The sequence below is a fragment of the Monodon monoceros genome, unplaced genomic scaffold (assembly GCF_005190385.1).
Source record: "Monodon monoceros isolate NGI ecotype Baffin Bay Population unplaced genomic scaffold, NGI_Narwhal_1 Super_Scaffold_20, whole genome shotgun sequence".
NCBI lineage: Eukaryota > Metazoa > Chordata > Mammalia > Artiodactyla > Monodontidae > Monodon > Monodon monoceros.
The window spans coordinates 64,281,824-64,302,505 of record NW_021703777.1 but is presented as its reverse complement, the minus strand read 5'-3'; the positions used below and the strand labels follow the sequence as shown (position 1 = coordinate 64,302,505).

The window sequence follows — 20,682 nt, the reverse complement described above, 5'->3', positions numbered from 1 at the left end:
CCAATGATTTGCTCTGAAGTGACTTTTGCTAAGACCCTCTTCGTGGCTCCACAGCCGTGGTCTCTACCTTTAGGATGATGTCTCCTGGCAGTAGCCGGCCGTCTCTGGCAATCACCCCATCACGATAAATGTGCTGGATAATGATATGGACCAGCGGGGTTTCATTGCCTCCCACAAGCCTAATGGAGAGGCTTTCATTGGGATCCGCTCGATTGATCTTGACTCTGGTAATTTCACCATATGGAATCAGGTGATACAACCTTGGAAAGACTAAAATGGATAGAGACAATATTTATTTAAGACACCCCCCCAATGGACATTTCCAACCACTCCTTTTCTTGCCAAACTTTGGTTCCAGCCAAACTAAACTATTCATTGTTCCTTGTACATGTTTTCCATCTTCCTGCCTCTGTGCCAGCATAAGTTTCTCTGCCTGGAATGTTTTCCATTCTAGGCCTAAACCCAACTTTTCCTTCAAGGCCTGCATGAAATAATCCCTCTTCCAATTAAACTCTACCCTGATCCCTTTCCCCCTGCTCTCTCTAAACTTCCCATTTCCCATAAAGCTTTATTTCTCATGGCACCGAGGCTTCTATTATTATTATTATTACTATTATTATTCATGCCCATTTCTTATACCCACCACTGGACTCTAAGATCCTTGAGGACATAATTTCTGGCTGTTTTGTAGTTCTGTGCACAGATCTCTGTACACAGGAGACTTCAGCCTATGTTTACTGAATGAAGAGGAATGAACGAACAATCATTATGGAATGGGCTGCAGTTTGATCACTTACTAATCAAGGGGCAAAACAGAACAACCCTGTTCTACTCTTTTTGATCATTCTGAAGATCTCCTCCTGGGAGGACCTGCTTTTCAGGCTTAGTGAATCAGTCCTCTCTATGCTGTTGTCAGTAAAGGGAAGTCAAATGGCCTAATTCGTGATCAAGGAAAGAGGCCCAGGCCCAGCTGGTGGCATCAAGAGGTTCGTCCCCGATCCGCTTGTACGGCTGGATTCAGAGCCAAAAGGAGATTCAGAGACCCAGGCTGGTGTTTCCAAACTTTACCTTTTCACTGAGGACTCTTTCCCCTTGAAATCTGTCACGGGTCCCCCGCCCTGCTGGGCCCACACACAGAATTGCTTCTCAGGCTGTGTAGTTTGACAGTGACAGTCAGACCTTTCTTTCACAAGGGAGGATGCGTGAGCTCGGAGAGGAGAAGTGGCACGACTGGCTGGAGGTGGCAGTTAGGTGGTGGTCCTCAGAGCCAGGTCAGAACCCGGGGCTCCTGATGACGCTCCTGTCACCTTCCTCAGAGTCCCCTGAAGCCAGGGGTCCACAGCCGGCAACGGGTCCACAGGGGACTTGGTCTACAGACCCATAGCCAGCAGCAACGACTGGCGCTGTTCTCCACCTCGGTTGGAATAGAAGCCTACAGGGGGGACACCAGGAAATGCCGGCCACAGAACACCTAGTTTGACGGGAGCTGCAGCTCCTCCCCAGTTGCTTGAGGCTCGAGTTAGGATGTTGAGAGCACTGATGCTTTTGTCTCCTGTAGCTGCTGACAGCTGCCTCTGCCCTATGATTCTCCCTTAATTACGTCATCGGGAAAGATCAAAACTGCAGGCCTCGTTCTACATAAAACACTCTTTCTATTTTCAAAACCCATGACCTTAATGCATTTTCCCTAATGAACTATGAGTTCATGAATGAGTACTCAACTCTCTAGGAACAATACAGCAAGAATTAAAATTATTTCTAATTATTGCAGAACATGATAAACAAAGCAATTTAGCTGCCAGAGGAAGCTGGAGACGTTGTAAATGTGGGTCTTTACCCCCCACTGGGAGTTAATTTAATGTAAGCAATTGGGCTTTGCTGTAAGGCTGTGGGCAGCAGCCTTCATCTGTCAGCTCCTGGTGCTAACAGTGCTTGGGTGACCGAGTTCAATTAACGTTTAAACTATCTTGATTACCTTAAGTAGGCTCTATCCACAAGTATTTGTTGGAACAGGTCTGGTGACAAGGAAATGGAAGTTCTTAAAAAAAATCATTTTGAGCAAAGAAAGATTGGAAATTATCATCAAAGCTGCTGGTTTTCTCTCTCTCCTCCCTCTCCCTTTCTACTCTTTTTCCCAACAGATTTACAAAAACCATGCTCCCAAGTCTAACCAATCAAGGATGGTTGATAGTCTGAAAGGACATACCCAGTCACACTTGGAAATGTTAATTAGAGCTACAATGATGAGACCCTAGTGACCTCCCCTTTGAGAGTTAAAGTAATTTTTAAACTGCCAAACTAGTGCTGGTCTGAAAAGAAAGTTTTTCAATATTGTGTCCTTACTTAAGGACTAAGGGATATAGTATCATTTACCAAGTGTTTATTATATGCTGGCCATTGAGCTAAGCAATTTGCATGACACTTTGTTGTTTGTTTAGTCCTCACAGCAACCCTTTGAACTAGATTATTATCACCCCTGTTTTTTCGGATGATGAAATACTAAAGCTTAGAGAAGTCAAGTAACCTGGCCAGGTCACACAGCTAAGTAGTGAAGCCAGTCTCTTTACTGATATGAAAAGGATGGATAAACCATGGGCGTTCACCATACTAACTGCGGGTTACTTACTGAAGCAATGAGATCCTAAGGCCCTTTTTAAAAGCTTTGTTGCCTCACAAATCCTGTACCAGCCTCACTGAGTCATAATACCTCACCCCACTGTGGAGTAGTAGCTTCCTGGAGCACCTGAGGAAATCCATCCTCTCCTACTTGAAGCCCCTGCACACATAACACAGGTGCCATCTTCATCTTCCTGAAACACAGCTTCCATCCTGCTATACTTCTACGCAAAAGCCTTCAGGTGTGTTCACTGCCCCAAGTCGAGACTCCTAAATGGCATCCAGGACCCTTCTAATCTGGCCTTAACCTCATCTCCCACTACCTTCCAACACACAGTCAAGATCCCCATGCCCATCCAGGTCATAACCACTCCTTAAACACGGATTACACAGTCCCACTGGGAAGTGATGCGCCTCTCTTGACAGCTGTCATTTTCGTTTATTTATATCTCACTCTTTCTAGTATTTGATTTTTTTAGTCTTGAATGAACTTCTTGGAGCCAGTAGCTGGATTTTATAATCTTTATATAAAAGTACAGAGCTTACCTATATAAACAGCTCATACAACTCAATAAAAAAAAAAAACAACCTGAGTAAAAAATGGGCAGAAGTCATGAAAAGGCATTTTTCCAAAGAGAATGTACAGATATGGCCAACAGGCACATGAAAAGATGCTCAACATCGCTAATCACCTCACACCTGTCAGAATGGCCATCATCAAAAAGTCTTCAAGGGCTTCCCTGGTGGCGCAGTGGTTGAGAGTCCGCCTGCCCATGCAGGGGACACGGGTTCATGCCCCGGTCCGGGAGGATCCCACATGCCGCGGAGCGGCTGGGCCCGTGAGCCATGGCTGCTGGGCCTGCGCGTCCGGAGCCTGTGCTCCGCAACGGGAGAGGCCACAGCAGTGAGAGGCCCGTGTACCGCAGGGGGAAAAAAAAAAAAAAAAAGTCTTCAAATAACGAATGAGGGCGAGGATGTGGAGAAAAGGGAACCCTAGTACACTGTTGGTAGGAATGTAAATTGATGCAGCCACTATAGAAAACAGTATGGAGGTTTTTCAAATAACTAAAAATAGAACTACCATATCATCCAGTAATTCCATTCCTGGGTATATATCCAAAGAAAACAAAAGCATTAATCTGAAGAGATACATGCACCTCAGTGTTCATAGCTGCATTATTTACCAAGATAGGTTACTTCCATAGCTTGGCTAAGTGTCCATCAACAGATGAATAGATAAAGAAGATGTGGTATGTATACAATGGAATACTACTCAGCCATAAACGAGTGAAATTCTGCTGTTTGCAACAATGTAGATGGACCTGGAGGGTATTATGTTAAGTGAAATAAGTCAGACAGAAAAAGACAAATATTGTATGTTATCACTTACATGTGGAATCTAGAAAATAAAAACAGAAACAGATTCACAGATATAGAGATCAAACTAGTGGTTACCAGTGGGGAGAGGGAAGAGGAGAGGAACAAAATGGGGTAGGGGATTAAGAGGTACAAACGACTATGTATAAAATAAATAAGCTACAAGGATATATTGCAAAGCACAGGGAATATAGCCAATATTTTATAATAACTATAAATGAAGTATAATCTATAAAAATATTGAATCACTATGTGGTACATCTGAAACTAACATAATATTGTAAATCAACTGTACTTCAGTAAAAAAAAAAAAAAAAGTACAGAGCCTAGGCCAATGTCTTACACATAGTAATCTCTTATTTTAAAAGTTTCTGCAATAAACATGCAAATCAATCTTATTCAGGTAGGAGAAAACTTTACATGGAATGGAATTAAGGAGCCTTTAATAAGGGGGGAGGACTGGCAGAAAGGAAGTTATAATCCTTTTACTCATTGCAGAAACATTCAGCAAAAACTATTATGTGCCAGATATTGCGCTTGGACTTGAGAACACAAAGACTTAGATAAAGAGCCCCTGCCCCCATTGGTACAGTTACGATGAAAGGTGACATTGCTATAACAGAGGTACAGGTGCTTTGAGAACACAAAGGAGAGAGGACTGAGGGAGTCAAGGAGGGCTCCCAGGAGGAGGCAAAGCCTATGCTGAGCCTGGAAAGAGGAATTAGGATGCCAGCTGAAGGGGCGTGAGAGTACAGGATGGACAACAACATGGAAGTGAGAGAGACACAGTATTTATAGGACAGCAATAAGTTCAGAGTAGTCAGAGCATGTAGCGTGTGTACAGGGTGAGAGGGGATAAGCAGGGGTCTTATACGACTGCTCGCAAGTTCTCTGAGAACATGATAAAGACAGTGGTTTCGGATTTACCTCCCAACCTCGAAGGAGTGGAGGGTGCTTAATCCAGCAGGTAAACGAGTGGGTTCTGTAGCCAGAGGACCCAAGTTAAAATCCTAGATCTGCCATTTTCCAGCTGGGTGACTTTGGACTAGCTACCCAATCTCTCAGAGTCTAAGTTTCTTCTGTAAAATGAGAATCACGGTCACTGTCCTTAGCGCTGTGACCTTTAAATGACTTAGAGCACTACCTGGCACCCAGGAAAGCTCAAAAAAAAAACTTAAGCTACTATTATTACTGCTGTAAAGGTCTAATATTAGATGAAAAGAAAGGACAGGACAGTATTTTCTCAGCTCCATTTATACTGGGGAAAACACATAGGATCTTAGATCCAGAAACTTCCTTTGCATAGATTCTAGAACCACATTAACCTGGATTCCAAGTTTAGAAGGGTAATTTGGGGCAAGCTAAGTAACCTCCTGGTGTCTCAGTTTCCTCATCTGTAAAACACGGATAATAGTAGTAGCTACTTCAAAGAGTTGTTGAGGATTAAATGAGTTAATGCATGGAAAACACTCAGAACCACACATCACACAAAGTGGTAATAAGAATAAATACCTACATAGTACTTACTATGTGCCAGGCACTGTTCTAAATGTTCTTCACTTAACTGTATTATTCTTGGGACTTCCCTGGTGGCGCAGTGGTTAAGAATCTGCCTGCCAGTGCCGGGGACAGAGGTTCAATCCCTGGTCCGGGAAGATCCCACAGGCGGCGGAGCAACTAAGCCCACGAGCCACAACGGCTGAGCCTGCATGCCACAACTACTGAAGCCCACGCACCTAGAGCCTGTGTACCACAACGAAGAGTAGCCCTCACTCGCCACAACTACAGAAAGCCCACGCGTAGCAACGAAGACACAACACAGACACACTGCAGACAAAAATAAATAAATTGAGGCATAATTCAGTTAAAAAAAAACAAAACTATAGTATTCTTTATATGCACTAAGCTAGCATCTGAAGGTAAGTGTTCCAAGACCTTTTCCCTCAATCTATGTAAGAAGAGAACAATAATTTCTGCCTTTGGTTACTTACGCAAGAAGAGGCTAATCAAGGTAAGAAATATTTATGCCCTTGGGAAGAGGGGTGTCATAGAAAGCGGGGGGTGGGGGGCGGTCTGGTTGTCATCACGCCTGGAGTCGTCATTCCGGAATCCCAGCCTTACTGGGAGGCCACTTACCGTCAGGGGCAGTGGTGTTTTCAGAATTCTCTCTGCCCCGCTCAGCTTGGTTGACAACTGTACTTCCACACTTTGTCCTTCGAAGAACACTCAAGGCTCGGTTTATTTTTTTAAAAGATCTGCTTCTGATGGTGGATCGCTCAAAGGGCCGTGCTGAGGACAAGAGAGAAGGGAGGGAGAGTAGCTACGCATTCACAGAAGTCCTCTTTTATGGACGCGGCTGGTAAGACACGCACAACACATTGTGAACGGTGATTACTTCTAGGCGGTGGGATGATAGAATTTGCTTAGCTGTATATTCTCAGTTTTCTACAATGCAATACGGATGGGTTATTTAAAATCTGCTTGGTTTTTTTTCCTGGGCTGGATGGAATATAACAGCACTTTTCTCGAGCCACCTGGATGGGAAGGTAGGGACACCGAGGGAGTGATGAATCACTAGGTCTAACTTCAACCCCTTTCACCAGGTCAGATTACACACATTTCTAATGATCTCAGGTCCTCGCGGTCTCATTTCACTCTGGAGAACTGGATGTTGGGTTGCTGCCCAAAACTACCAGAGCGTTTTTGCCTTAAAAAAACGTTTCTATAACTTTCCAGAGAGGGCAATCCCAAGGCCAAGGAGCCCATTCCCGGACAACCACCCCCTTTGACTCACCCCTTGTTCGGTTGCTCCGGCCAGAGTCCAGGGGGCTGTTTGGCTGACCGTCCTCTGCTATGGACACGTAGGCAGGGTTGTCTAGGCCAGGCTCGTCTGTCATTAAGGAGATGGTGGCAGCTGCAGAAACCTCTGGGGAGAGTGCTGTTGCTGTGAGGCTGGCACAGCCGTCTGGACAGCCATCCTGAGAGTGCCTCTTCCTGTCTTTGGTGAGGCCGTAGTGGGAGGCACCTTTGCAGCTGCAACAAAACCAGCAGGAGGTCAGAGAAGGCTTTGCGCATTGTTCAACCAGGGCTCTTCAAGTCCACGTGCTTGCCACCCTTGGAAATTGACTTACTCACCCCTGGTTCCTCTCCCTTCTCACATGGACGTAAGTCAGTATACACTTGCCAACCAAATGAATGAATGACTTGAAAGAACAATTTTTAAAAGATGTCTACAGCATTCTGTTAAAGCACTCTCTACACTGGCCCCTGGAATGCAAATTACGAGAGCTGTCACGGGGCCTACAAGACTAGGGCTTGAGGCTGGCAGTCTTCAACTATTTGGATGTAATTCCTTCTTGCTGGTGTTTATTTTGACCATGAAAGTCCTTAGTCACCCTCTCAGTCCCTTCTTTTGGGTTTAGTTCCCAAACCACTGACCATAAATACAAAGCTCCTCCCAGATTCCATATTTAACTGTCCATGGAAACAGAAATGCCCTCACTACAAAGCCACAGGAGTTGGTTCAGCTTCACATTCTCTAGAGGCAGACTTGCTGGTTTCCAGTCTCCACCCCTGGGGTGGTCTGAGTGGCCAGGACCAGGGGCTCGGGGCTCCCATGTGCTAAAAGTTTTCATGTCTTTTAACATTGGGAAGGTAAAACAACATTCGTGGTCTTTAAAAAACAGGTCTATATCCATTCACCACTCATGTTAAAGAGCAAGCGTAAGGGCCAGGACACTGAGGTTTGAGCCCATCTAAGTCCATATTTTGCTATGGATGCACTTCCATTGTCACTGGGCAAGTCGTCTCAGCTCTTAGGTCGGGTTTTGATCCGCAAATGGTGAGGATTTAACTCTCATTCACTGTGGTGAGGAAGTGCCGCAGACAGCCAAACCACCTTCCCGGTGGTTATAAAGGCAAAAATCAAATGGGCGAGTCCCTTTAGGAAGTGGCCATTTGCATATAATGGATGTTAATTTATAAATTATTTTTACCAACTCAATACAGAAAACCTTATATGGCTGAGCTATTTTAAATAATGCTTTGACAGCCTGTTTGGAGCAGTGCTTATGAATGGAATCAAACAGCAGTCTGCAGTTGATATGCACATGATTTATGTGGCCTACAGAACCACATCTATGGTTTTTGTCTGGATGGGAATCCTTGCTCTGAAATTTACCTAGCTGTGTGATCTGGGACAATTTTGTTAACCTGGTTAAACTTTCGAATCTGCACATACATCTTGGGTTGCTGTAAGGTCTGGCTGACATTAAGTCTTGTCAAGAGCTTAGTTCTATATATCTTGCTAGATATACAGAGAATTCTCAACAGACTGTAGCTACTTCCATAATTCAACCATTCTAAGACGCCTGTTTTGTCACATTTTAACTTCTCTGAGATTGGGATGCGTGGGTGACTGACGGGGTCCCACAGCTTCAGGTTGCCAAGCTGCAGTCATGACACAAATGCCACTGTCCAAGGAAACATGGTCACAGGTGTCCATCTCGTCCCTTCCATTGAGTTGCCTCCACTCTTGGTACTATGCCATTGGGTTTAATTGCTCTTCAGTGTCTTAGACAAGATTACATTATGATTAAGCATTGCAGTGAAAAGTTACTGTATATATGGAAAGTCTCAGAAACAGAGCAGTGGTGTGTAAATTTGATACTGGTGGTAAATATTTGTCTTTAGAAGGAGAGCAGCAATTCCTGATTTTCTTGCAAAGAGACAAGCAAATGCTTTATTTGCTTAGCAAGAAAGATACCCCCAAGGAGATGAAAAGTGATGTCACACTTTGTTACTGAGATCATCCTAAAGGACAGGCCTAGTTCATGCCAAACAGTACAACTAGAGGGCAGGAGAGGTCGCCATATGTGTCTGAATGGATTTCAAAGTCTGATCTGACCAACCCATGCATTGCAGGGATATCTTTAAAGGTGCTTTGGAATGATTTAACCAGTGGCAGTTTTAAAATTTTCTTGTTAGGGGACTTCCCTGGTGGTACAATGGATGAGACTCCATGCTTCCAATGCAGGTGGCACGGGTTCGATCCCTGGTGAGGGAACTAGATCCCACATGCATGCTGCCGCAACTACGAGTTTGCATGCCACAACTAAGAAGCCCTGAAGCCACAACTAAGGAGCCTGCAAGCCACAACCAAGACCCGGAGGAACCAAACAAGTTAAAAAAAAAAAAAAGAAAGAATATTTTTTTTTTCTTGTTGGTACATAAAATATGATGCTTCTTATAATCAATGATGATGATTTGATAAAATGTGTTTTTTTTTTTGTGTGTGTGTGTGTGTGTGTGATACACGGGCCTCTCACTGTTGTGGCCTCTCCCGCTGCGGAGCACAGGCTCCGGACGCGCAGGCTCAGTGGCCATGGCTCACGGGCCCAGCCGCTCCGCGGCATGTGGGATCTTCCCGGACCGGGGCACGAACCCGTGTCCCCTGCATCGGCAGGCGGACTCTCAAACACAGCGCCACCAGGGAAGCCCTGAAATGTGGTTTTAATATTAGTAGAAAAGGACTCTGATTTTACAACCCTACATCCTTATCTCATAGAACATGAAACAGGCCCCCGGTTTCTAATGCTAGTTTTTCCCTCACTGAAAGAGTACAAGCTCCCTGCTTGAATTGGTGAGGTTTCACTGTTCTGATTAGCTACTTTGGCTTTGAATTGTTCTGCTTAAAAATAGCAAAGTGGTTGATATGAGAAACTCAAAAATTGGAAGAAACATTGTGTGATGGAAAAAATGAAAGCCAGCGTGCATTTGAGCAGCTCCAAGGTCATAAACACGCGAGTGGAACACTTCTCTGTAAGCCAGCAGTATCGGGTTAACAACGCATGGTTAGGAAGTTCCTAGGCTATTTCGTCGGACTGGAAACAGTATTTCTTTTCTTGGGGCAGCAATGCCCTTGACCATGCGCCCTGCCAGAGCAGGAAATGAATTTTCCAATTGGACAAATGGCTGGCAAAGGCACAAGCCATGGCTTTCTGAGGGGACACAGCATATCCCAGTGGAGAAAAAAGTAGCATCTCGTTCTGCTGCCACATCTGCGAGAAGAGTTAAGGTATTTAAACGTCTCTGAACCCCAAGACTATGCCATTAAGAAGCCATTTCTGTTTCAAATCCTTGGGGTTCCAAAGACACAGTTTAGTCCAGGAAAGGAAAACCTCATAAAATGACTTAGAAGCCTCCCCTCTGGCCTCGTATCCCAGACATCCTTACAGTATCTGGGGAGGGTAGATTTAAACATTCAGACTCATAAACCTTGTGTAAAAATGGTCTGCTAAAGAGGCTCATACCTGTGCCATGTTGCTTGTTTCAGCTTCTTGGCTTAGCTTGAACCTGAGGCACAGGGTGATCTATGAAGGTAGCAGCTTGTACTTACTAATTATCTCTTTTGTGTTGACTAATCCTGGGGCCTCTTGATTTACAGGCGCAAGTGAGGGGAGGAGGGGAAAAGAGCTGGTTAGCCTTGGCCAGTACAGGAACATATGCTGAACCCTGGGTTGTGTTCAAAGCAAGCAGGATTTATTCGCCCTTTAGTTATCCCCGAGCACTAAGTACTCTCAGGTGGTGATGGGCGACGGCCATGAACTTGAAGGATGCACACAAGAAACACGGAAAACCATTTTTCAACCACTTTGGATATGCTAACTGTTCAAAGCAACTCTGACGACCAGTTTTGTTAATAACAGAGTTGAGATCCTGAGCTCCTATATCAAAGTGAGTAGAGGCAAATCTGTCTTAATATAAGAATGCTGACACTGGGTGGGGGTGCCATGGAATTTTTGTCTTTTTTGCAAGGATAGGCGGGGAGCGGGGGGGGGGAAGTAAGAAGAGAAAATGACCCTCTTTGCAAAAATTCCTGAGTCCATGAGTTCACTACTAATGGGGGTTGACCTGAAGCAGGATGGACCCCCGGCATACTTCACAGAGGCTCAGAGGGGCTCAGAGCTCAGCCAACCGGGTGGCACAAGCTAGTTTGCAGGGGAGGGCTCCTTTTGTTTCTTTTCTTTTTTTTAAGGTTATTTTTTTTTTTTTGTAAGTCTATTGAATTTGTTACAATATTGCTTCTGTTTTATGTTTTGGTTCTTTGGCGCCAAGGCATGTGGGATCTTAGCTCCTGGACCAGGGGATCGAACCCACACCCCCTCCATTGGAAGGCAAAGTATTAACCACTGGACCACCATGGAAGTCCCGGGGAGGGCTCCTTTCTGATGACAGAAGAATAAAAGTGGTCCATGACAAACTGAGCCTCAATATACTCATTATAACAGTCTGGGTAACTACACAACCTCCCCTTTAGCCTTCTAACTTCCTTTGCATTCTTTCTTTCTCAGTTCACTTCTGAATTAGGTAAACATTGAGTCTACTCTCATACGGAGTTCACTAATTGCCCAGTCTGCTCTTACTTGAAACCAGGGCTTGCAAATTCATATGCTAATCAGGCCAGGTGGGGGACTGTGTGGAGCGGTGCTGTTCCATTTCAAGGGTGCAGCAACCTCTACAGACCTTCACTGAGTGTTGCCTCAAGAAGACCAGCCCAAGAGCCACTAATCGAGAAATGAAAGTTATCCAGATTGGAAAGGAAAAGTGAAACTGTCACTCTTTGCAATGACATGATATTATATATAGAAACCTTCAAAGACCCCACCAAAAAAACTGTTAGAATAAATGAATTCAGTAAAGTTGCAGGATACAAAATCAATACACAAATATTTATTGCATTTCGATACACTAACAAAGAACTGTCAGAAAGAGAAATTGAGAAAATAATCCCGTGTACAACTGCATGAAAAATACCTAGGAATAAATTTGACCAAGGAAGTGAAAGATCTGTACACTGAAAACTATAAGACATTGATGAAAGAAACTGAAGATGACACAAATAAATGGGAAAATATTGTGTGTTCATGGACTGGAAAATATTGTTAAAATGTCCATACTACCCAAAGCAATCTGCAGATTCAATGCAAACCCTATCAAAATTCCAACAGCGTTTCTCATAGAAATACAACAAACAATCCTAACATTTGTATAGAACCACAAAAGACCCCAGATAGACAAAGCAATCTTAAGAAAGAAGAACAAAGCTGGATGCATCACGCTCCTTGATTTAAATCTATATTACAAAACTACAGTTATCAAAATAGTATGGTATTGGCAAAAAGCCAGATGTAGATAGATGGAACAGAGTCCAGAAATACACCCACACATATATGGTTAATTAATTTATGACAAAGGAGTCAAGAATATACAATGGGGAAAGGACAGTCTCTTCAGTAAATGGTGTTGGGAAAACTAGACAGCCACATGCAAAAGAATGAAACTGGACCCCTATCTGACACCATACACAAAAGTTAACTCAAACAGATTAAAGACTTAAATGTATGACCTGAAACCATAAAATTCCTAAAAGAAAAACAGATGGTAAGCTCCTTGATATTGGTCTTATAGACGATTTTTTGAATCTGACACCAAAAGCAAAAAAAGCAAAAATAAACAAATAAACTAAAAAGCTTCTGCACCACAAAGGAAACTATCAACAAAATGAAAAGGCAACTACTGAATGGGAAAAAATTATTTGCAAATCGTATCTAATAAGAAGTTAATATCCAAAATATATAAAGAACCCACACAGCTCAATAGCAAAAAAATAATACGATTAAAAAAAAGGAATATCTGAATAGACATTTTTCCACAGAAGACACACAGATGGCCAACAGGTACACGAAAAGATGCTCAACATCACTCTCTAATCAGGGAAACACAAATCAAAACCACAATGAGATATCACCTCACACCTGTTAGAATGGCTATTATCAAAGAGACAAGAGGTTACAAGTGTTGGTGAGGATGTTCCTACTGCTGGTAGGAACACAAATTGGTGCAGCCACTACGGAAAATGATATGGAAGTTCCTCAAAAAATTCAAAATAGAACTGCCATATGATCCATCATTTCCACTTGGTATTTATCTGAAAAAAATCAAAAATGCTAACGAAAAGATATATGCACCCCCACGTTCACTGCAGTATTACTTACAATAGTCAAGGCATGGAAACAACCTAAGTGTCCTCTGATGGCTAAATAATGAAAACATAGTGTGTGTATATATATATATATATATATACACACATACATACATATACCACGGAATATTATTCGGTCATGAAAAAGAATGAAATCTTGCCACTTGCAACAACATGGATAGACCTCAAAGGTCCTGCATCACCCACTGCAGGAAGAGGTGATCACTGTCAGAGAGCAGCAGGCTCTCCTTCGTGTCCTCAGACAAGGCACCTGGGAGACGGGCCATCGGGAGCCTCAAGGAACCACAGTGCTCTGGCTCAGAGAAAGTCTGTGTCAGGGTGCTGGTGACCCTGGGGGCTGAGGGTGGGCCTCGGCCATGTGTGCCTGGCTCCCAACTCCATCTCCAGGGCCTCCACCCTGGCCCTCCTGACACGATGCCTCCAGGGCTTTGCAACACACCCTAGCCCATCTCCCTGTTCCCAGTCTTTCCCTTCCTCCCCACCATCCAATCCATCCTAACCACAAACATACCAACACAATTTCTTTTTGCTCGAAAACTTCCCATGGAAATATTTCCCAGTGCTTACCAGGTCAAGTCCCAACTCCCCAGGCTGACATCCCAGGCCATCCCTGAGCCGTATTGATCATGGCCTCACCACAGGGTCTGGCAACACAGAAGGGGGCTGGGAAGCGCTAACATCTATTGGTCTGCTGTGTACTACGCGTTATGCTTCACATACGTGGTCTTCTTAAACCCTCCCAGTGGTCCCAGCTGTCAAGTCAGTTAAACCACCTCCACTTTGCTGAGGAGGGTGCGGAAACTTGGGTAAGGCTTTCCTCCCTTCTACCTATCAGAGTGGAGCTGGGATTTGAATCCAGGCTGTGAGGTCATGCTTTCTCCCCTCCCATGGCCTGGCCTCCAGCCCAGAGCATCCCCTGCACTCCAGACTCCTACATCAAACTGCTCATGCCACATCTTCACTCCCATGTCCAATAGGCGTCTCAAACCTCACACATCCAAACACCCCAAGCTTCCCTGCTCTTCCCACCTCTTCCGTTTTACCTCACATCCTTCTTGTTGTTCAAACCAAAAACCCCAGAGTCAGCCCTGATTCCTTTCTTTTTCTCGACACCCCAGGTATAATCAAGCAAGATCTACCCAGGATCTAACGCCTTCTCATCACGTCCACTGCCACGGCCTTAGTCCAAGCCACCATAATCAAAGCCTGGGTTATTGCAATGGCCTTCTGAGAGGTCTTCCTGCTTCTACACTCTCTGCTCTGCCCCGTCCCCATCTATTCTCAACACAGCAGTGGTGTGATCCTTTTAAAGTGGCTCTCCATGTTACTAAAACACAAGGTCCTCACAATGGCCCACAAGGCCCTGTATTCTCTGTCCCTGTTACTTGTACCCTCACCTCCATGCCCCGCTCATCTGGCCTCCTGCTGGTCCTCACACTTGCCCAGCACGCTCCTGCTTCAGGGGCCTTGCATTCTGCTGTCTCTCCACGGCCCCCTCCACCCCTCTCTGCAACACTTGCTCCAGATTCCTTTCTGGTCAGCTCCCTCATCTCCGTCAGGTCCGTGATTGAAGTCTACCTTCCCTGAGTACCCATTTTAAAACAGCAGCTTTTTCCCTGGCACATCTTAACCCTACTTATTTTTTCTTCTTCCTCCTCCCTGCTCATTTTTTCTCTATAGAGTACAAACTCCAAATGGGGTGGGGGTGGGGGGAGTCTAGTTCCATAATTAAGCCAATAGAACCAAACTTTGAAAACTATCCCTTTAGGATCAAGAAGGCTTCATCATATTGGTGGCTTGGGAAAGAGGAAGCTCATGGATTCCCATGTCCCTCCTGGCTGACGGTCAAGACACACCAGCCCTGCCTCACCTGCCCAGTCAGCTCTGGGCACATCTTGCTCTGCGGGGCTGGAGGGGGCTGAAGGGGACTGGAGAGAAGGGACAAAGTGTTGCTCACCTGGTGCCTTTCAGGGGGTCCACATACCATCTAGATTTCCTAGAGCAGGCACTCAGCAAACATTTACTGAATTGAGCTGAAGTGCCCTTTTGGGTGTTCTATTGAAATGACCAAACTGGGAATTGATGATTCACCCCCCACAGTCCTGCTAACACATAATTGTGGTTGGTTGTGATACCCATGCCAGGCTCCCTTTTTCCCTCAGCAAGCTCATGATTTCCCTGCACTCCGACTCGAGATGAGAAAAGGGAGAGGAAAGAGGGAAAAGTGAGACTTAAAAAATTCTTCTTTTTTCACATACTTCCCTGATAACTTTAATAGGATTTTATTGGGTCTGGGTTGTAAAACTATTATGTATATAGGAGGAATAAACAGTTGCCATATACCTTCTTTTGATGGATTAAGCTGCTACAACAGGATGGGTGATTTTGAAATACTTTGTTTTTTTCATTCAATGATCACATAAGGAGGACCTTGTTTTCTTCATTCACTGAGCACATAAGGAGGACCCCCTGACAAAGAGGGTACAGTGATGTGGAACAAGCTCAGGCTTTCAAGTTTAAAACATCTGGGTGTGAATCCTAGGTCTGCCATTACCAGTCTGCAACTTTGGACAAATTCCATGATTCCTCTGAGCCTCATTTTCCAGATGTAAAATGGGCACAAGGTTTATTTACAGTGAGATTTAAAGATTCATGCCAAGTCCCTAACAGTACCTGGAATACAGTAGCAACTCAATAAGCAGTAATCAACATAATTATTGTATATCAAGCATAATGTTAGACACTATGGATGCAAAGAAACATACTATACAGTGTATGCATGCGAGGAGACTGACGTGAAAACAGAAAACTGCCATGCCACATTATCAGAGAGATGGAGGTATGAGCCAAGTGTTGGGAGAGCTCAGAGAAAGGGGCCACTCACTCTGCTTGGGGTAATTAAGGAAGGCTTCCCAGAAGAGGTGACATCTGAGCTGAGTCTAGGAAAATGAGTGACATCGGTCTGACGGACTAGGTGTGAATGTCACATTTAAAGACCTGAAGGATGCAAGTGCACGGTAGATGCCAGGTTTACTGAGTTCGGTGCAGACTTTATCTCAAGGGGTAAAGTAGAAATGGAGAAAGTAGAAATGGAGAAAGTACAGAGCTGAAGTGAGACAAAAGTGGAGGGCAGATGCTGGGGGTGGTGCTGGAGGCCGCCTGACTACCCGTCTGTTGCCACTTCTGGGGTTCAGCACGGCTAAAGCCATGCCCGTGGGCACAGGAGACAAGTGGGCATTGAGAAATCGGATGCCAACACGGGAGAGAGTAGGGGAGAGCAGGAGGGACGAAGGGGGCAACAGAAAGCTCTAAGTCACCTCCTCACGGAGGCTCCGTGACTGTCGCTTAAAGGATCGTCTCTCCCACCAGCGCCCACTTTCACTTCCAGCACTTAACATCTTTGGAAATGATTCTGTGTGTTTACTTACTTCTCTTTTTTGAAACACAGGCCCAGCGGCCATGGCTCACGGGCCCAGCCGCTCCGCGGCATGTGGGATCTTCCCGGACCGGGGCACGAACCCGTGTCCCCTGCATCGGCAGGCGGACTCTCAACCACTGCGCCACCAGGGAAGCCCTACTTACTTCTCTTTTAAATCACTGTCTCCCCCCAACAGTAAAAGTCCAACGTGTTTTGCTCACCACTAAATCCTCGACACTGCACACAGCGCTCACAGACACGGGGTCAGCCATGTGTCAGAGCAGCCTGAGAGATTCTGGGAACAGCTGTGTTTCTTTCTTGCTCCCTTTATTAGATGCTTTCTGTTTATGCTTTTAATTGTGCTCGCCTAGATACGTTTATTCCCTTTGATAGATTTTATTGAGGTATAATTGACCTGTAACATTATATTAGTTTGAGGTGTACACCATAATGATTCGATATTTTTATACATTGTAAAATAGTCGCCACAGTAAGTCTAGTTAACATTCACAGTTAAATTTTTTTCCCTTGTGAGGAAAACTTTTAAGATCTACTCTCTTAGCAACCTTCAAATATGCTGTGCAGATTATTAACTGTAGTTTCCATGCTGTATAATACATCCCCATGACTCACTCTATAACTGGAAGTTCATACCTTTGGGCCCCCTTCACCCCTGCCTCTGGTAACCAATCTATTCTCTGCATCTGTGATTTTTTTTTTAATTTTTTTAAGATTCCACATATAAGAGAGATCATACAGTACTTGTCTTTCTCTGACTTATTTTACTTAGCATAATGCCCTACGCTATGTTTTTTCTAGCTCCTTTTATTAGATGATTTCTGTTTATACTTTTAATCATGCCGACCCAGATATGTTTTCATTGTTGCAGGCTGTCTTGATTTTTTTGGAGGAAGACAGGCTATGTTTTTTAAATACGTGATAATATTTCATGACTTTTTAAATGCAAAACACTAGAAATCTTTATTATGTTTAAGATAAAAATAAACGCATCAGTCATCTTCTTCCAAAACAGATGCATTTGAGCTCTCCAAGCCCACACTCCAGCAGGACCCACCCTTGCTAATTAAGTCCTGATCACTTTACTTGGAAAAGACTCAACACTAACACAACTTCTAATAATACGACTGCCCTGGTTTTCAGGCAGCCAGGTCCTAAGTACCAGAACCCTTTGGGGAATTTTCTGAGTTCAGACTGGATAACTGTATTCTATATTTCACTCACTATACCTGCAGCTTCTGAACTAATCTCTCTTTAGTTTAAGGATATTAAGTAAAGTAATTCTTCCTTGTTTGGATTACTTTTTCTCCTTTAGGTTAAAATTCATGTACCCTGGGATCGAATGATACATGGCCACTCATGAAGCTACCAGAAGCCATACATTAAAAAAAAGTCATTAGCACTTTTGTGTACTCATGGGTGAAGCAAACATCGGTTAGTAAGTAAAACGGTCATCAGCTGGGCAAGCCCACCATCCGGGAGTCAGCTTAGGCCCTGAGTATGAACTTGAGTGAAAGGCCCTCACCCTGCAGAACTGAGGGACTTCTTACATCACCACCAACCGTGCTCTCCTTCCTCTCTTTAGCCCCATTCTCCTGCCTCCAAACTACGGGGAAAACATCCCCAGAAATTCCAACCACCCCTGCCTCTCTTGTTAATGAATCCCAGAAAGGGAAATTTAAAACAAACTGGAAAGCGACGTGGAAGCGCAGATCAAACTTTGGGCAGCTGGAACCCCAGTCCCTTGGGCCTGGTGAGGTGGGGTGAGGGGCAGGGTGCTCTTACGGTGGAATTAGCTCCACAAACAAACGGTCCAATGACAACTAAGCCAGCACATGTGACTCAGTTTACCAAACATGCCGATGTGTTCCTGTGGGATTGATGACCCGGTGCTGTACAGGCATGAGAAACAGCTGGCCTGTCTCTGCACAGTGTCTATTTTATTTTGGGGGAGGCAGGGAAAAGCGGATACTCTTTCACCTAATGTTAACAGCTCTCCTTTATTTCTTTCTGTCAGTTTGCAGAGGTAGGTCTGTCAGACAACCCGTGGCTTCATCTTTTTATCCTTCAAATCTCAACTCACATATTAATAACAACTTATAATTACAGCCAGCACTTACTGTACACTTACTACGGACCAGGCACTATTCTATGTGCTTTATGCATATTAATTCATTCGGTCCTCACATCATCCCAATGAGGAAGATCCCTATCGCCACTTTGCTAATAAGCAATTAAGGCACAGAGAGGTTAAGTAACTTTCCCAAAGTCACACAGCTGGTAAGTGGAGGGGCTGGGATTTGAAGCCAAAGCAGACAGGCTTTTGGTTGAGGCGTGTACCTCGGAACTGTACTCCGGTGGCTGATGATCTGGAGGCGACTGCAACCTAGCAGGCAGGGAAAAGGCAAGGAACATGAGAAGGTTCTTTATAACCACATACTCTTCACTACAGCTATCGTTCACTGCCAGCTACTGAGTGGCTGCTATGAGAAATACAAACAGCATGAGCTGGCGAGTGTGGCCTGTTCTAATCAAGTCGGCATCTTCAGGCCTGCAGCTGACAGCCATGAGCTTTGAGCTGCTTGCGTCTTTGCTTCTGCCCTGTCAACAGGGCCATTTGTCAGCAGAGCACACTTGGTGGGCCGGTGGTGGAGGGAGGCAGCTGCACGGCCCCCATGTGCCCTGAGGTTCGCTGTCTCCCTGCCGTTCTTCCTCTCCAAGCACAACCTAATTACCTGCGAAGAGGTGCAGCTCCAAGCCTCCTAAGAGGCAGTTGCTTAAAACGATCTCCACCCGGTGGGTGCCTAACTTCTTGTGATTTACTTCTTCCTCCTCTAGAGGGAGCTCTTTAGTCCAGGTATTCAGATACTCAAATACACAGCATTTGTGGTGGAAACAATTTATCAGGGGAAAAGAGGCAGACGTATCCGTCCCATGCCACCTAGGAGTGCATCATCTCCTGTCCTAGTAATAACAAGTCATAATAGTAATCACCTGAGCTGTTACTTATTCCATGTTTGGTCTTTATCACCAGGCATAGTAGCGGGGCTTGTGCTATCAAACACTGCCCCAGCTGGCTTATATTATCCCCATTTTACAGAGGGGGAAAACGAGGCTCAGAGAGGTTAAGTAATTTATCCAAGATGACACAGCACTAAGGCAAAGGGGCTGAAAATTAAACATAGCTCTGTCTGGGATTTTGTTGCTGATTTAAACCGTGTGTAACTATCAAGTTATCTTGGTCCTTAACATGGGTCAGGAGGTTTTAGGCACTTTCCCCTCTGTTCATTCAATCCTTACAACCACCTAATGAGGTAGACGTAATTATCATGCCCACTTTGAAGATGTGGAAATGTAATACAAGGGTTCACTTGCCCAGGGTCACACAACACCTAGGGTGACTGGCCGTCCCAGCTTGCCTTTGACTGGGTTCCTGAGATGTAGGACTTTCAGTTTTAAACCCAGGCCAGTCGCAGGCAAACCAGGATGAGCTGGTCACCTTATAAGGAGCAGAAACAGAGTTTAAAGTCAGAGTCATGACTCCAAGGAACATGCTCTTCACCATGTACTCTATGACATTTGTTCCCTTTTATTTGGCCCAAAGTTTTAATAGAAACAAATGAGTGAGGTGGGAGCTTTTGTGGTTTCAGGTGCCTCCCAGTGTGTGCTCAGATGACACCCTCTTAGCAGGGCCTCCAAAAGGCCACCCCCAAACCGCTGCTTCAGCTCAGCCTCACAGCAGCCCTGGCAGGTCCAAAACACAATTCCAGGGCTTTTCAGCAACTAGAAGAATCGACTCCACTGTTTAATTAGGAAGACCCACACTGATAGGCAGGAGTGCCTGATAAATACCCGTGCTGCTCCCTGGGGTGATGCCTAAGAATCCCAAAGCCCAAACCAGATGTGAAGTTGACAGTGGTTAATGAGGGATGGTCAAGGGATCGGGCACCGTCCACTTGCCAGGTCAGTTCCTCACAGAGATGTCACAATAGTTATCCATTCTGTGAGTCTCCAGCATCTTTGGGGTCATGGAGTTATTCTCCTGGACGTTTTGGGGGAGGGGGAGCAGACAATTCCCATACCATAGATGATTGGAATTTTCCGTCAACTGTCCATGGATGAGAGGGAGAGAGGGAGAGAGGGAGAGAGAGAGGGAGAGAGGGAGAGAGAGAGGGAGAGAGGGAGAGAG

At 44.9% G+C, this 20,682-nt stretch overlaps 1 protein-coding gene across 4 annotated transcripts in view; it reads right to left on the bottom strand.

Moving 5' to 3' along the window:
• LNX1 (ligand of numb-protein X 1) overlaps positions 1-20,682 on the bottom strand; it is a 140,544-nt gene that overhangs the window by 43,710 nt on the left and 76,152 nt on the right. For all 4 annotated transcript variants that reach the window (XM_029235260.1, XM_029235262.1, XM_029235261.1 and 1 more), the window contains 3 exons: positions 6,788-7,026; positions 6,130-6,282; positions 68-270 (listed from right to left, as the gene is read on the bottom strand). In XM_029235260.1, coding sequence (XP_029091093.1) covers positions 68-270; positions 6,130-6,282; positions 6,788-7,026 — 595 coding nt within the window. The remainder of the gene's footprint in view (positions 1-67; positions 271-6,129; positions 6,283-6,787; positions 7,027-20,682) is intronic.